The sequence below is a fragment of the Rhinopithecus roxellana genome, chromosome 4 (genome assembly GCF_007565055.1).
Source record: "Rhinopithecus roxellana isolate Shanxi Qingling chromosome 4, ASM756505v1, whole genome shotgun sequence".
NCBI classification, from domain to species: Eukaryota; Metazoa; Chordata; class Mammalia; order Primates; family Cercopithecidae; genus Rhinopithecus; species Rhinopithecus roxellana.
The window spans coordinates 20375068-20392874 of NC_044552.1; the positions used below are offsets into that span (position 1 = coordinate 20375068).

At 42.3% G+C, this 17807-nt stretch overlaps 3 protein-coding genes across 5 annotated transcripts; 2 read left to right on the plus strand and 1 right to left on the minus strand.

Annotated features, from left to right (window-relative positions):
• Positions 1-343: 343 nt before the first annotated feature.
• LOC104671029 (histone H2B type 1-K) lies at positions 344-9242 on the minus strand. Of its 3 annotated transcripts, XR_004056814.1 has the most exons (3): positions 8757-9242; positions 8160-8269; positions 7386-8019 (listed from the first exon to the last, which is right to left on the minus strand). XR_004056814.1 is itself a non-coding variant. In XM_010374425.2 (2 exons), the coding sequence occupies exon 1, from the start codon at positions 9144-9146 to the stop codon at positions 8766-8768; it is 381 nt and encodes a 126-aa protein (XP_010372727.1). In that variant the 5' UTR covers positions 9147-9242; the 3' UTR covers positions 344-739; positions 8757-8765. The 3 variants fall into 3 exon arrangements, 2 of the variants coding, with proteins under 2 accessions (XP_010372727.1, XP_010372732.1); XM_010374425.2 differs by lacking the exons at positions 7386-8019; positions 8160-8269 and adding an exon at positions 344-739; XM_010374430.2 differs by lacking the exon at positions 7386-8019 and having other exon boundaries at positions 8150-8269.
• On the plus strand, positions 1348-2465 carry LOC115896899 (histone H4). The gene has a single exon (XM_030928765.1). It carries the CDS (start codon positions 1365-1367, stop codon positions 1674-1676), a length of 312 nt encoding a protein of 103 aa, XP_030784625.1. The 5' UTR covers positions 1348-1364; the 3' UTR covers positions 1677-2465.
• A 198-nt stretch (positions 9243-9440) lies between the features above and the next one.
• On the plus strand, positions 9441-9928 carry LOC104671023 (histone H2A type 1-H-like). Its single transcript, XM_010374412.2, has one exon. The coding sequence runs from the start codon at positions 9491-9493 to the stop codon at positions 9875-9877; it is 387 nt and encodes a 128-aa protein (XP_010372714.1). The 5' UTR covers positions 9441-9490; the 3' UTR covers positions 9878-9928.
• The last annotated feature ends 7879 nt before the right edge of the window (positions 9929-17807 follow it).

A 17807-nucleotide genomic window follows, 5' to 3' on the forward strand; every position in this document is an offset into this window, starting at 1 on the left:
AAGCATTGCTGTAAGGAACTCATTGAAATAAAGAGTAGCAAGAAAATCACCAGATAGGCTGGGTGCGGTGGCTCATATATTCAGTATATGATAAGTTCCTCAAATCAGTGGGGGAAATAGGTCATGTATTGTACTGACTAACCAGCTGATTAACTTTTTGAAAAGTTGTTTCTATATACAAGAAATAAAATCCTTATTAGTACAGTTAGATTATTTAAAATGGTTCTACCCAGCATTAGTTAAGGTTGTAGGCATATCAGAAACTGCTACTGGTGTAGGGGCCAAGAGAAAACCTCCCTTTTGCCCTCTGAAAGTTTACTGAAAATCAACTGATAAGAGAATATTAATAAGAGAAAAGGCATACAAATTTATTAAGGTACAGGGCTGGGGACCACAGAATAATTACCTCAACCCCCTAGTGGGGTACAGAAGCTTATATACCCTTTCTCAGAGGCAAAAGAGGAGATGGGTAATGTAGACAATTCTTTGAGGAACAGTAAATGATTATTAGGGAGAAGGAATGGACCAAGGAGAAAGAAATTAACTTGTAAATGATTCTCTTTGGAATCTGAATGAGATCAAGAGGCCAGCTTTATCTTGTGGGAAAGTCCATCTAGGTATGGTTGCATTCTTCAGTCTTCTTTTCTGCAGTAGATAATGAGGTAACCGAAGGCAATTATGCTTCTTTTGGTAAGAAGCTTTCTTGGTCATATCAGGAAATTCCAGAGAAAGTCCTTCCCTGAAAGAGAAACAAGACAAAGTTAGAGGGACCTTGATTCTTAGACTTGTTTCTGAGAACCTTCAATTTTCAAAAGCACCCAGGATTACCAAGCTCGATATCTGGGGGGATAATTCTCCACCCCAAACACTGGAAATGAAAATAAGTAGAAGATAACTTAGCAATATACCTGAACGATCTTTAAATTCTATATGAGTCTATCTTGTATTGCTAGGAATTTAGCATATGGAGTATATTTCCATGGTATATTAAGGAGAAAAATGCCACAAAATAGCATAGTTCCACACAAATAATGTTAAAGAAAACATGTATATATGTAAAGATAATATTTTATTCTTTTTGCTTAATGTATCTTCTATAATGTTAACATTTTTGTTATGAGGCAGGAATCATGTTAAATGAAAAAAGGAAGAAAAACAGCCTAGGTCTTGAGGATTAAAAAGGACTGAAGGAGAACAAAAGGGAGTAGTGCACAGCAGGCCTGTTTCCCTTTTAGGTCCCCTCCCCCGACGCGGAGGGACTTCCCGCCAAAGCTCTTCCGGTTTTCAGTCTGGTCCGCAGGGTTTACCCATAAAAGAAAGCTGCCATCACAGGCAGCAGATCTTTGTTCTCTGATCACTTGATAATGTCAGGACGCGGCAAAGGAGGTAAGGGTCTGGGGAAAGGGGGTGCCAAGCGCCACCGCAAAGTGCTGCGCGACAACATCCAGGGAATCACCAAGCCAGCCATCCGGCGCCTTGCTCGCCGCGGTGGCGTGAAGCGCATCTCCGGCCTCATCTATGAGGAGACCCGCGGGGTGCTGAAGGTGTTCCTGGAGAACGTGATCCGGGACGCCGTGACCTACACGGAGCACGCCAAGCGCAAGACGGTCACCGCCATGGACGTAGTCTATGCGCTGAAGCGCCAGGGCCGCACCCTTTATGGCTTCGGCGGCTAAACTGCATTTTGAAGCCGTGTCCTTCTCTAAAAAGGCCCTTTTTAGGGCCCCTAAGCTTTCAACAAAAGAGTTGAAATGACAGCAAAGTGAGTCTCTTAATAGGGTCCTTGTCAGTGAGTTCTCTTATCCTGTTTTAAAAAGATTAACTCGGGATGTCGAAAGTGGGCTGATGACTACAGATGGCCCTGGGCCGAGATTTCCCAAGGCCAGAAGAGCCTCTGCTGGCCAGTAACTTCTGGCGGCTGCTTGGAAATTGCCCACAGCCGGTTTACCGCTCGGATTAGTTTAGAAAGCCAAGGGGTCTGGGGCCTAAAAAGGGGCGGGCTAGAACTTCCCTCTGGCCCTTCAAATACGTCTGGGGAGAGATGAGGGGTTTGATGGGGCTCCATTAAATGCTGGAGCCTCCAGGAAAGCTTAGTGGTGGCTGGTTTAAGAAGACGTGGGTGGCACAGAGCTCTGCATGTGGGGAGCAGACCATACTTTTACTACTGTAGAAGACAGCTGGGTAGTCTTAAGAGTCTTAGTAATAATATTCCTTTATATGTTTGCCTTCTGATACGATTTTTAAATACTGAAATATATCAAGTATACAAAATGCGCTGGTGACCACACCACTTATTCAACAAGTGCAGTTAAAATCCTCATGTCCTTTCTCAGTAGCACAGCCCTCCCTTTTTCCTATCCTAGAATTAACTAATATTCTAGGATAAACTGATATTCTGAATTTGGTGTTTACTGTTCCTACGCGTTTTATTTTTAACTTTAGATGCACATACCCCTAATCTATTTTAAACGTCTTCATGAATTTTTACATTTGCTCTTGAAATATATCCGTGTTGAAATGTGCCGTTCTACGTTATTTTCACCATTAATCTAGTTTTCTAATGTGTCAGTAAATACTTTATTCATTTCTGTTGATTTTTTTTTTTTTCCTCATTACAAAACAGCACTGTACACACCTGTGCATTTTCTGGTTCCATGAAAGTGGAATTATTTGGTAAAAGTATGTACATATTCAACATGAGTAAAAATGAACAATTTGCTTTCCAGGATAGTATTTTAAAATTTACACTCCCATATTCCACCAGCAGTGCTTCCGAATTATTGTTTATCAGCATTTCCTAATGTCAGATTGGAGTTTTTTCAATGAGATTTTTGGCTATTTGGAGATTTTCCCACTTTTCTGGGAATAGCCTATTCAGATTCTCTACAGTTTTTATTTTATGAGTTTTGATTTGTAAATATTTATATATTTGAGTTTAAACTTTGTCAGTATGTGACAAATATATTCTGTCACCTTGTGGGTTCGTTTTTAACTGTTCGTGATATCTTTGGATGTACAGAATTTTAATAATGTTGGATTTATATTTTTCAGTTTTTGAGTGCTGCCTTTTCATAAAGGAGTTATCTGCCTTCCACTTTCCCCAGGAGCTGCAGGCATCAATCTGGGGAGAAAAAAAAAAAGTATTTAGGCTGCTTATCTCCTGATTTGGCTTGAAATGGATAGTAAGGCTTTTCTTTTTTTTTTTTTTTTTTTTTTTTTTTTTTTGAGACGGCGTCTCGCTCTGTCGCCCGGGCTGGAGTACAGTGGCCGGATCTCAGCTCACTGCAAGTTCCGCCTCCCGGGTTTACGCCATTATCCTGCCTCAGCCTCCGGAGTAGCTGGGACTACAGGCGCCCGCCACCTCGCCCGGCTAATTTTTTTGTATTTTTAGTAGAGATGGGGTTTCACCGTGTTAGCCAGGATGGTCTCGATCTCCTGACCTCGTGATCCGCCCGTCTCGGCCTCCCAAAGTGCTGGGATTACAGGCTTGAGCCACCGCGCCCGGCCAAGGCTTTTCTGAAATAGCTCTAAGAGTAGCTTTAAGAGCGAGCTAAGGGAAGACCTCACAAAAGATTGACCTTACTCTCTAAATAAGCAATGATTAACAATACCTAAAATTTTCAAAGTATTACAAAAGGGACAAAACAAAGGGTGAAAGAGGAAAGTAATTCCTAAGATACAATGAAAGTTTGTTGAAAAGTGTGTTAAATGCTTTACATGGATTATCTCATATCTCATATTTTTATGATAGATTTTACTACTCTTATTTTAAAATGGCAAAATAGAGGCCAAATCAAATAACCAATTCACAAATGTTAGAGTCTGTGACCCAAACTTGTAATTTTTAAATTTTTATTCTTCCAGGAGCATAAATTCAAATTGCCCTGAACATACACTCACTCAAACCTGTAATATTCTTAATCACATTCTCTTAGTAGATAGAGAAGCCATCACAGAGAGTAGTAGTGGTGCTAGTCCTATAATGGAGAATTTGGGGAAATGTGTCAGGACAGGTACAAAACCTGCCTGTCACTTATCCCAATAGGAATTAATTATTTTCATGTGTCAGTTTGTGGGCCTACCTGAGAAAGTCATTTTCATTTTGTGTCTATATAGTTATGTTATTGTTAAAGAAATCTGCAGCAATGTAACATGTCCTTCCCTGTCATTTTTCATGTTCCAAGCCCAGTGGATTAAACACTCCCTTAGGAAAAACTGTAGTAAGTGGTGTCGCCAGAAAGAATTGTAATCCTTTGCATAGTGCCCTAGTGGGTTTTAGGTCAAGTTCTGCTCATTGAGTGTCTTATGGTATAGCACTAGCCATGCATGGAGTTTGAGCACTTACAATGTGGCATGTGACTGAGGGAGTATTTAATTATATTTTAATTAGTTTACATTTAAAAACTGGTGCTGGATTCAATTAGATAACATCCAAGTATGCTTGGAACACCTTAGGGACATGAATCAGAATCTTCTTATTCTAATTACAGTTGAAGAATTCCCCATGAAAATTTATGTTGATATACTGTAAAAGTGTAAAATACCCACCAGATTTTGAAGATTTGAAATGAAAAAAGAATGCAAGATATTTAATACATTCTGTATTGACTATATGCTGAAACTGTATTTTTGATACATTCTGTCAAATAGGATACATTATTAAAATTAATTGTAACTTTTTTTTTTTTTTGGAAACGAAGTCTCGACACTCTTGTCCCCCAGGTTGGAGTGCAATGGCGCCATCACAGCTCACTGCAACCTCTGCCTCCCGGGTTCAAGAGATTCTCCTGCCTCAGCCTCCCGAGTAGCTGGGAATACAGATGCATACCCGCCCGGCTAATTTTTTGTATTTTAAGTAGAGACGGGGTTTCACCATGTTGACCAGGCTGGTCTTGAACTCCTGACCTCAGGTGATCCACCCACCTCGGCCTCCCAAAGTGCTGGGATTACAGGCATGAGCCACTGCGCCTGATTTTTAACTTTTAAAAATGGTTACTGGAAAGATAAGATGTACATGTATGATGTGTATTATATTCCCTCCCCCCCCCCTTTTTTTTTGAAATGGAATCTCGCTCTGTTGCCCAGGTTCGAGTGCAGTGCCATGATCTCGGCTCACTGCAACCTCTGCCTCCCAGGTTCAAGTCATTCTCCTGCCTCAGCCTTCCAAGCAGCTGGGACTACAGGTGTCCCATTAGTCAAAACCATGCCCGACTAATTTTTGTATTTTTAGTAGAGACGGGGTTTCACCATACTGGCCAGGCTGGTCTCGAACTCCTGACCTTGTGATCCACCCACCTCAGCCTCCCAAAGTGCTGGGATTACAGGCATGAGCCATCGCACCTGACCGTATTATATTTCTATTTGAGTAGTGTCTTAAGAGTAACAAACTGGCTTTCAGACACTTATAATAGGACAGAAAAATCCTAGTTCAAGAAAGAATGAGAAAATAGGAGAAACCAAATGAACAACAAATTTCCCAGGCCGGGCACGGTGGCTCACCCACCCGGTTCACGCCAGCACTTTGGGAGGCCAAGGTGGGTGGATCACCTGACGTCAGGAGTTCAAGACCAGCCTGGCCAACATGGTGAAACCACGTCTCTACTAAAAATATAAAAACTAGCCGGGCGTGGTCACGGGCGCCTGTAATCCCAGCTATTCAGGAGGCTGAGGCAGGAGAATTGCTTGAACGCAGGAGACAGAGGTTTGCATTGAGCCGACACAGTGCCACTGCACTCCAGCCTCGGTGACAGTGAGACTGTCTCAAAAAAAAAAAAAATTTTTTTTTCCTTTCCTTCACCTATATTCCTGAAGACAGAGATAAGGTCTTCTCCCAGCTGTACTTATACCTCAGGTAATATCAAGAAAGCAGTGACATGATATATTACACTTCATGGGCATAGAGTTGTGACATTTACTCCTTTGTATTAAGGACTTGAAGAATTACTAAGTTTTTCCAGCTCATCTAAGGTAGAAAGCCATGCCATTTTCTTAGGTCCATTGACCTCTTTACTTCCAACTTCTAGGTTCAGATACTAGATAACAACACAGACCAAACATATGATTGCCAAGTCCCTAACCACAGTTAAATAAACCTCCACTTTTCAATCCCAGAGCTACTCTCAGTTTCCCAAAGGATGGGAAAATCTGAAGCAGGCAATTATTCTGTGCAAGTGTTCTTCAGGAGGCTGTAACAATTGCTAGATTAAATTGCTGTGGTCCAGAATCACACAGCAATTATTGTAAAGCACTGAACTACTCTTTAAAAAAAAAAAAAATTTTATGAGACAGGAGACAATTTAGCACATTCAACTTTATAACAATCTAAGAGATTATGAAATATACAAATGAATAAAAGAGCCCTATTTTTGTTTCAAATTAAGTCAAATTAATACACATGACTAATGAGAAAATAAATGACAAAGAGATATACGGTATAATGGGAACAAACGAGCATAATGGAATGTTGTTCTGATTCTAACGATCTGAGCAAATTAAGCTTTGCATCCATTTAGCTATTTGTGAAATAACATTGTTCTGAACTTTTTGATTCCTTCCAGCTGTTCAACTCTGTGCTATCAACCGGGCATGGTTGCTCACGCCTGTAATCCTAGCATTTTGGGAGGCCGAGGCGGGTATGGATAGCCTGAGGTCGGGAGTTCGAGACCAGCCTGGCCAAAATGTTGAAACCCCCATCTCTACTAAAAATACAAAATTTAGCCAGGCGTGGTGGCAGGCGCCTGTAATACCAGCCATTTGGGAAACTGAGGCAAGAGAATCGCTTGAACCTGGGAGGCAGAGGGTTGCAGTGAGCCAAGATCTCGCCATTGGACTGCAGCCTGGGCAACAGAGCTAGACTCTGTCTCCGGGGGCGGGGGGCGGGGGGGAATCTGTGCTATCGAGAGAAATAAAATGAGATCATGTTGAAGGGAGTGAGAAAAGGGGTGAGGGTGAAAGCAGGAGAAAGTTATGGCCACTTCCACCCAGTATTTCTATTAAAACACAAATGCACTTCCAGAATTTTGTAAAAAGCAAAAAGGACTGAAAGTAAATTTTATAAAATCAAGATGATATGTCCATTTGCAAAAACAGTTTTTGCAAGTCTAAAGGTAATAACAGCAGATAACTTCAGAGTAAAAATTTTAGTCTATAAAGAGTAGTCAGGTATACCTGAAGGTAGAATTCATTGGCATAGTGTATCTTAGTTTTTAAATTTTATTTGCGACAGAGTCTCGCTCTGTTGCCCAGGCTGGAGTGCAGTCAGGTGATCGCGGCTCACTGCAACCTTTGCCTCCTGGGTTCCAGCAATTCTCCTGCCCCAGCTTCCCCAGTAGCTGGGACTACAGGCACATGCCACCACGCCCAGCTAATTTTTGTATTGTTAGTAGAGACGGGTTTCACTATGTTAGCCATGCTGCTTTCGAATTCCTGACTTCAAGTGATTGCCTCCTATATAGGTATAGATATAGATCAGTGCCTTCTATATAGGTAAACAATAAATATAATTACTTGTTGATACATTTCTTAGAATATTAATGTAACCCCAAAATTGCTGATAGGATAAATAAGACTTAGATGAACAGTGAACATATGCTTTGCATGTATTTAAAGTTTTCCAATACGACCTTGCTAATCTCCAAATGCTCAAGGGCGGGCAATATCCCCAAAGACTAGAACAATGCATGGCCAAATATGTTTTAAATATATATACAGACACATATACATTAAAAATTTCCCTGTGAAACTGGCCTGCATTTCTAAATCACAAATTTAGCCAGGTAACAACCTAGCTTAAAATTCGTGGACCCTTTCTTTCACTTGGTTCTTCCAAAAAAGTTCCACACTGCTTATCACCGGCATAGCCATTCTAGCCTCCAGTTACACAATAAAACCCACCTAACTCTGCTCAGACCCTGTGCTGCTGGTCTTCTCCTCTACTCCAACTTCTTGCTTCGGGGCGGACTGTCTCTAGTCTCAGTCTGTTTCCCCTTCTGGATCCAGTTGCTTTTCCTTTTCTATAAGCTTTGTCAAAAGGAAAAATTACTGATTGAACCAATTGACGCTGAACATGCCTTAAAAACTAGTAAACTATTCAAAAATCTCCGCGATGATCTCACGTTCCGTTTCTTCACTCATGAGAAAAGCTGTGCTCCTCCCCTTACCCTTGCAGACTATCCTGCCTGGTGGTCTGGCATCTTCCCGATGTCTTGTGGGCTGGAGAGGTGGAAACGGGGGGTGAGACGGAAGCAAGCAAGGCAGAGCTGGGTACAGCCTAGAAGGGGTTAAAAAAGGTAACTGCTCGAGCGAAAGCCATACGTACTGGTTGGTAGGCCATCGGGAACCAAATTTACAAACACATAAACTCAAAGTTAGAACTCCTTTAAATGGTGGAAAGCACACGTGACACAATAGGCTTTCAGCAAGTTCTAACAGGAAGTCACAGCACTCGACACAACGGAAGTATCCATTTTCGCGCCAAGAGCCAGGAAGCACTTTCTGTTAACGCAAGTTTCCTGCATATCCTTAATTTTTTAGGCGCCATATTCCTTACTCAGTACTAACAAAGTACATGTGGCTTCCCTTTAGCCTGTACTCGATTACAAGCACTGTACGCATTACTCAGTGTAATGAGATCATAACCCCTTTAAAGAGACCACCATTATTTAAACCTGGATTAGGAACACGTGTTTGCAGCTCTAATATCGACAATTTAAGTGGCTCTTAAAAGAGCCTTTGGGGTTGGGCTTTAAGACGCTTACTTGGCAGGTTTACTTAGCGCTGGTGTACTTGGTGACGGCCTTGGTGCCCTCGGACACGGCGTGCTTGGCCAACTCCCCGGGCAGCAGCAGGCGCACGGCTGTCTGGATCTCCCTGGAGGTGATGGTCGAGCGCTTGTTGTAATGCGCCAGGCGGGAAGCCTCACCCGCAATGCGCTCGAAGATGTCGTTGACGAAGGAGTTCATGATTCCCATGGCCTTAGAGGAAATGCCGGTGTCAGGGTGGACCTGCTTCAGCACCTTGTACACGTACACGGAGTAGCTCTCCTTGCGGCTGCGCTTGCGCTTCTTGCCGTCTTTCTTCTGGGCCTTAGTCACTGCCTTCTTCGAGCCCTTCTTGGGCGCAGGAGCGGATTTCGCTGGCTCCGGCATGTTGAGGGCGAAGCTACAAGTCGAAGCGGACTAACAGCAGATGGAGAAAACGGGAAGTAATGGGAGCAAGGCACCAGGAGTCGTTTTTATATAGAACCTCTCATGCAAATAAGGGGAAGAGTTAAAGTCCTGTATCTGATTGGTGGTTATTCAGGGTGACGTCAGAGGTTAGGTATACCTAATCAACCCAATCAGCAAATCCAAAAGACGTACTTCCATTGGTTAAAATTAAGCTGCAACTCTAACCAATGACATATCTTCTTTTTCGCGCCCAATGGTGTTTATAAAAGGCGCTGCCTCTCTACTTTCGTTTTGCTGGCTACTTTAAGGAAGTTGTGACCAGTATGTCTGGACGTGGCAAGCAAGGCGGTAAAGCTCGCGCTAAGGCCAAGACCCGTTCTTCTCGGGCTGGGCTTCAGTTTCCCGTAGGCCGAGTGCACCGCCTACTACGCAAGGGCAATTATGCAGAGCGGGTTGGGGCCGGCGCGCCGGTGTACCTGGCTGCGGTGCTGGAGTACCTGACTGCTGAGATCCTGGAGCTGGCTGGCAATGCGGCCCGCGACAACAAGAAGACCCGCATCATCCCGCGTCACCTCCAGCTGGCTATCCGCAACGATGAAGAGCTCAACAAGCTGCTGGGCAAAGTCACCATCGCGCAGGGTGGTGTCTTGCCCAATATCCAGGCCGTGCTGCTGCCTAAGAAGACTGAGAGCCACCATAAGGTCAAATAAGGAGCGAGGTTGTGAAAACTGAAAAACAAAGGCTCTTTTCAGAGCCACTCTCCACTGTCCTAGAGAAAGCTGGACACAGTCATGTTTGTTTCACTTCATGTTTGTTCATTAAATCACATTGTAAAGCGTTTCTTTCCCGGTTGGGCTGGAGCAACTCTTTACAATGTTTCTAGATGTAACAATCCACTGGAAGGCAATGAAGACCCACAAGTTAGTGTAGGATACACCGGAGAAGCTTATTCAGCAGGGGTAATAAGTGAAATCAAACCTGCAAATCCCTGAAGTCTATTTACTAATTCCAGAGTTTATGTTTGTTTTTGAGATGGAGTCTTTCCCTGTTGCCCAGGCTGGAGTGCAGTGGTGCGATCTCGGCTCACTGCAACTTCCACCTCCCAGGTTCAAGCGATTCTCCTGCCTGAGCCTCCCGAGTAGCTGGGATCATAGGCATGCACCACCATCCCTAGCTAATTTTTGTGTTTTTAGTAGAGACGGGATTCCACCATGCTGGCCTGGCTGCTCTCGAACTCCTGGACCTCAGGTGATCCGCCCGTCTCGGCCTCCCAAAGTGCTGGGATTACAGGCGTGAGCCACCACGCCCAGCCTCCAGTGTAATAATTATATTACATTAATAGTGTTGTCAAACAGCCATAAAAATGGGATATACTCGCCACTCTTTAAAGGCAAATTTTGCAATTCTAAGTATTCTTGAAAAGCAAGAAAGGTCAGCCTGATTCTTAAGTGGTCTAACTCTTAAGAGTAACTTTACCCAGGTGATGAAAGTCTAGTGACTCATTTGCATTACAATTTGATTCCGATGGGAGGAGAATATGGTATGCAGAATTTCCTGAATCCCATATTTGTAAATCCTTAGTCCCATTTCTTTGGAGCAGGTGTATTAATGCACTCTTTTAGTAACTCAGGATACAACATGGCTTTTTCTGTCTCGTTAATTTGTATTATCAGATTTATTAGATCAGGATTGCTATTGCTTTTGATTGCTTGTCCACATTAATTTACCTACCCTAGGAAGCCCTATGAGTTTCCTTCCTCCACACCAACCCCCAACTTGATATTACTTGCCTGCTTTTACTTCATAGCCTCAAGGCTTTCTGGCTATTTTCACAAAATGCCAAACACATTTTCTGTCTTAAGGCCTTTGCGCTTTAAATTCCCTCTTCCCTGATAGCTACCTTTCTCACTTTTTTTTCAATCTATGTAGGTCTCACAGAGTGAGACTCCATCTCAAAAACAACAACACAAAAAAACCACACAGAAGAGATATTTGGTGCCAACCACTTATGACTACATATGCAATATGAATGTGCTTATTTAATTCTCACAACCTTTTGAGGTGAGTATTGTTTGGACTCTAATTTGGAAAAGAAAGTGTTGTGTTACTTATCTAATCAGATTCTCAATTCGTAGGAGAAAAAGCTATGTATACTCAGCCAGTATGCCTGTCAAGTTGCCCCCCACACTGGGCCAAAGGGGCTCTAGACCACCTTTTTTAACTCCTTTGTGGGTCACTGAGTGAGGACTGCCCTGGGGAAGGATGCAGCCTTGAGTGGGGAGGAGCTCTGCAGCTGAGGCAAATACTAAAGAAGTTCACAGCTGGTGTCTATCTGCTAACTGTGCTCTCTGCAGTTGGGCTGCAAGCCCTTCCTTGAAGGAGGATCTGGGCAGTGTATTTCCATGTCTATGATATACATTAACATGAATATAAATATCAATGTTAAGGTCGATGATAGTATCTGTGAGACTGACTTCAGCATGTATAAGTGCATAGCTGGTATTGCTCTTTGACGTTTTTTCTTTTTCTTTTTTCTTGTTTTTGAGATGGAGTTTTGCTCTTTTTGCCCAGGCTGGAGTGCAATGGCCTGATCTCGGCTCACTGCAACCTCCACCTCCCAGATTCAAGCGATTCTCCTGCTTCAGCCTCCCGAGTAGCTGGGATTACAGGCGTGTGCCACCACTCCCGGCTAATTTTGTAATTTTAGTAGAGACAGGGTTTCACCATGTTGGTCAGGCTGGTCTGAAACTCCTAACCTCAGATGATCTGCCCGCTTTGGCCTCCCAAAGTGCCGAGATTACAGGCATGAGCCTGTAATTACTTTCATCAGGGAATGTGAAGGGGGGGGGGGGGGTCTTTTCTTTTTAGAGAAATAAGAAAATGTGCAGACTTTCTAAAAATCTTTATTAGTTTGGTATACTCCTGTAAGAGTTTTAAATGCCTCAATCATTGCACATGGAAGGTGATAGAAAACAATTACAAAGGAAATGGAAGATTTTTCTACTGACTTTTCCTACTCCAGATTCAGCAAATCTCTTCACTTTTCCCGTTCTGAGAAATAATCCAGTTTAACCCCATACTGAAGAAACTTCAGAATGAATACTTGAGGCTCAAAGGAGAGGAGAGGGAACCTTTAAAAAAAAACATGGAATGAGTTTCTGTAGTATGGTGGTTACCACGTTTGCCTCACACGTGAAAAGTCCCTGGTTTGAAACCAGGTGGAAACACATTTACCAGGCGCAGTAGTTCATGCCTGTAATCCCAGCACAAAAACTTAGCCAGGTGTGGTGGCAGCTGCCTGTAGTCCCAGCTACTTGGAAGGCTGAGGCAGGAGAATCGCTTGAGCCCAGGAGACGGAGGTTGCAGTGAGCTGAGATTGTGCCACTGCACTCCAGCCTGGGCGACAGAGTGAGACTCCAATCTCAAAAACAACAACAACAAAAAATCACATAGAAGAGATATTTGGTGCCAACAACTTATGGGCTACATATGCAATATGAATGTGCTTATTTAATTCTCACAACCTTTTGAGGTGGGTATTGTTTGGACTCTAATTTGGAAAAGAAAGTGTAGTGTTACTTATCCAATCAGATTCTCAATTAGTAGGAGAGAAAGCTATATATCAGAATATTATCTACTCAACATGGAACACACACATGACTGCCTTTTCTTAACTATCTGGTCTCATGTGCTTTAGTCTAAGGTATATAGAAACTTGGGTAAGAATTGTTTTTTTGTTTTTTTGTTTTTTTTTTGGCGGAGTCTTGCTCTGTCGCCCAGGCTGGAGTGCAGTGGCACAATCTCAGCTCACTGCAACCTCCGCCTCCCTGGTTCCCGCCATTCTCCTGCTTCAGCCTCCCAAGTAGCTGGGACTACAGGCGCCCGCCACCTCGCCCGGCTAGTTTTTTGTATTTTTAGTAGAGACGGGGTTTCACTGTGTTCGCCAGGATGGTCTCGATCTCCTGACCTTGTGATCCGCCCGTCTCGGCCTCCCAAAGTGCTGGGATTACAGGCTTGAGCCACCGCGCCCGGCCGGGTAAGAATTGTTAAAGGGAGATGTTGAAAGGTCTGTCAGAAGAGTATCATGATCGTATTTGAATTAATAGATACGGAATGAGAAAGAATAAAACTAGACTCAATTATTCACACAGTGTTTACAATAGTTTAAAGTGAATAGCTAAAGATTCCTGAAAATGGGAATCACACTTATATACTTTTTAAAAATATATTTTTAAGACACATACAATTTAAAAAATGCATACATACATGCTTTTCCTCAGTTCCACCCTTCCCCTTCATCTTCATACCTATTACAGATGGATTGGTTGTCATGCATTTCTTGTAAGGAATAATTCTGATAAAATCAAAATAGTAAAGTCACATCTAAAAATATGTGAAGGTTTATACCCCAGAGGAGCTGCATGATTTAAATAATTAACAATGACAAAATCTGAGAAATACATGTGATAATGGATAATGAAGGGTGCTTAACTAAGGACAAAATAGTGTAATTTTATATCAGGCTAACTATTGACATGGCTTCACTTACCTGGGAAGCTAGATTCTGTGTGAAATAGTAAACACCTGGGAGGAATATTGATTGTTTACGAGGCTGACTGATACCTGGACTCAGAACTGGCCATCAGTAAATCAACTTGAGATCACAAATATTCCTTGGAATCACACAAAGGAAAATACCAAAAAAAAAAAAAAAAAAAAGGAGATAAAATTGCTGGTGTACATTGATATTGCTTGACTTATTAAAGGCTAACTTTATTCACAACAGAATTGCTACACTTTTTTCTATTTACAGCAAAATTGCTATTTTTGAAGAAACCAGTGCATTTTGTAATTTGCTTGAAGCTATAAGATTTTATAAAATTGTCAGACTAGAATTAGAAAGTATATTCAGGGATTGGCCTGTCTGATTCTATCTGGTACTCCTGTAGCTTTGTACTTGCTATTTCCTAGGCCCAGAGTGTTTGTCCTACCAACCTCTCCTTGGGTAACTCCTATTCATTCTTCAATTTTCATAATATGGCACCTCCTCAATGAGGTATTCTCTTATTCCTAGTTCACATTATGCCTTCTGGGTTTACCAGATCAGGTTTTTTTTTTGTTTTTTTTTGTTTGTTTGTTTTTGAGATGGAGTCTTGCTCAGTAGTCCAGGCTGGCGTGCAGTGGTGCGATCTTGGCTCACTGCCTCCTCTGCTTCCTGGGTTCAAGTGATTCTCCTACCTCAGTCTCCCAAGTAGCTGGGATTACAGGCACGTGCCACCATGCCCTGCTAATTTTTTTGTATTTTTTGTACAGATGGGGTTTCACCATGTTAGCCAGGACAGTCTCGATCTCCTGACCTGGTGACCTGCCCGCCTCAGCCTCCCAAAGTGCTGAGATTACAGGCGTGATCCTCCGCCCCCAGCCCAGATCAGGTTTTTAACTCCGTATCATCATCGCTTCTCAGCCTTTTGACTAAGATCAAGTGTTTTCAGCCTTTTGGCTAAGATCATCATTCTTATCGGTTTAAACTCTGTATCAATGACTATATTTTGAAAGTAAATATCTTATTTGTATTTTCATTTAATATCTGTAAACACAGCAGCATATAAGCTAAAAGAGGTCAATATGTCAGCCATCAGGAAAAAGATGAGTCACTCAAATTGAGTACTTTGGGCTGGATGCAGTGACTCATGCCTATAACCCCAACACTTTGGGAGGCCGAGGCAGGCAGATCACTTGAGGTCCAGAGTTTGAGGCCAGCTTGGCCAACAAGGTGAAACCCCGTCTCTACTAAAAATACAAAATAATTAGCCAGGCGTGGTGGTGGGCACCTGTAATCCCAGCTACTCAGGAGGCTGAGGCAGGATCTTGAACCCGCGAGGCGGAGGTTGCAGTGAGCTGAGATTGCACCACTGCACTCCAGCCTGGGTGACAGAGCGAGACTCTGTCCCAAAAAACAAACAACAACAACAACGAAAAAAACCAACTGGGTGCTTTGAAGATTGACAAAGAAGTGAGCAAGGTGTTAGGAAGCCACAAGAGATAGTGCAGTATTTTGAAGCTAATACCATATATAAGTAATTACCACACCTAGGCCCAAGGGGCAATGGGAGGAAAGAAAATCTGGAAGCAGGAAGAACTCCTTCCTCTCTCTGACATATTTTTACTTTTCATCAGCCAAATTTGACCAGAAGCCAAAAGGCAAGGATCAAATTCATGTACAGATCAACCTCCTAGGAACACAGGATGAAAGAAGGGGACAGTGAATCTCGGCTGGCAAAAGTAAATATCTAGCACAGTCCATCCCTTTTGTCCTTTGGCATGTACTATCCTTTTCTCAAGTGAAAAGTCTGCATTGCATTCCAACATGGAATTTGTGAAATCACAGTCAGCTCATGGGGGTGATGCCAGTTTGTTCATAATACTACTTTAAAACTAAAATGTTAGTTGTCACCTTCCTAGAATGTACTGGGGTAAAAAGTGAGAAGTACCTAGTTAACATAATACAAGCTGTTACGAACCTTGCTTCTGTAGCTGATCATGAGGCTTAGGTTAGTAATCACAGCTTTCTTCTAAAATTCATTTCTTAGGCCAGGTGTGGTGGCTCGTGCCTGTAATCCCAGCACTTTGGTAGGCCGAGCAGAGCAGATCACTTGAGCCCAGGATTTCAACATGAGACTGGGCAAAATGGCAAGATTCTGACTCTACAGAAAATACAAAAAATTAGCCAGGCATAGTGGCGCATGCCTGTACTCCCAACTATTGGGGAGGCTGAGGTGGGAGAATCACCTGGGCCCGGGAGGTTGAGACTACAGTGAGCCATGATCATGCCACTACACTCCAGCCTGGGCACCAGCCTGGGCAATGAAATGATACCCTATCTCAAAAATAAATAAATAAAAATAAAATTCATTTCTTGTTATCCTGACTTCCGTCAGCACATTGGCTGAATTCTTTACCCAGTAGTATAAAATATGCCTTTATTCCTGTGGGATCTGTGTCCTTGTGGTCTTTATCTCATTGTCACAATTTTTAATTGACCATAGCTTGTGGGCAAAAAACATTTAGAGACTTCTTTGTTTGTTTTTTGTTTTTTGTATTCTCTAACCTCCGTTGTACAGCAGACACCAAACTACCTCCTAGAAATTGGGAGCAATCACTCCAAGTAGAGGGACACTTTGCCCTGCATATCGGTTCAGTGATATGAAAAGACTAAAATGGCCAGAAGCAGTTTTCAGGTTTCAATTGATCTGAAAAGTGACAATGCTCTCTAGTGGAAACATTTATCCACTGGGCACAAAGACACCCATTCCCTCAGAGCTCAATCAAGGTCACAGGGATAGGATACAAATTGTCCAAATGGATCACTGAGTAATAATGAGAAGTGGCACTCACACCTCTACCTCTTGACTCCTAGACATGTGCATTCTGGATATAGAGAGATGGCTCTACATATTGGCCACTGTTTTGATACTTATTAATACTATCACATTGGCAATTAACTATCAACATAAGAATTTTGGGGAACACATTCAGACCATAGCAGTTTCTAAGAGGCGGGAGAAATCCAATGTATCAAATAGTGTTGAGAAATCATATAAGTTGAGGACTAACATAGCCATTTCAACTTGTGAAATGTAATAGATCAGTTTAAGTGGAATGTTGGAGAAGAAAGCAAAATGAAGGAGTGTAATAAAGAAATGAGATGAAAGAAATAAAATAGGGGTTTGATGACACTTAGAGGAAATATGGCTATAAACTGAAAGACAGCACTATCAATAGCTGAAAGGAAAAGTGAAAGCAAGAGAACATTTCTTTCAGATGAAAGAAATAAAAGCTTTGAATGCTGAAATGAAAGATCCTATAGAGATCAAATAGAATATTTTTTAATAATACAGGAGAAGAAGGAAAATATTGCTGAACTATTCCCTTGAAAGAAAGAGGGTTTTTAATTATTTATTACAGAAAGTTTAGAAATTCAGACGTAGAAGACTGCATGCCATTGGTAAAGGTAGAACTGGTAGGTTCAACTGTGCCAGCCTGTCTCTTATTCTTCTCAGAATCACTGTAGTGAATGTGTCAGATTAAATATTCAAAATGTCCTTTCAAAATAAGCACAAGGAAAGAGGCCTTTTTCTAGGCCTGTGACATCAAAGATACAGCTTTTCTCTCTTTTTATGGAGAAGCACATGCAGATCAACCCAATTTCCAAAAACATCCCAGCAGAAAATGCTGAAAAGCACTTTCATTCACAGCAGCTTTCTGAATGGGGTTGAGGAAGGCCCTAAGCAAAGGAAAAAGAGAGATCCAATTCAAGGAGACTTGAGACAGAGGCAGCTTGCATTCTCCTCCTTACTGGCTGCATTTTCTTTGATGAAGCTCATGTCTTTGATACTGAGAAAGCCCTTAGGTCTCTTCCCTGATCAAAAAAAATGAATGTTAGGGTCAGGCACAGTGGCTCACACCTGTAATCCCAACACTTTGGGAGGCCGAGGCAGGTGGATCACGAGCTCAGGAGATCGAGATCATCCTGTCTAAAACAGTGAAAACCTGTCTCTACTAAAAACACAAAAAATTAGCCAGCCATGGTGGCATGCACGTGTAGTCCTAGCTGCTCGAGAGGCTGAGGCAGGAGAATCA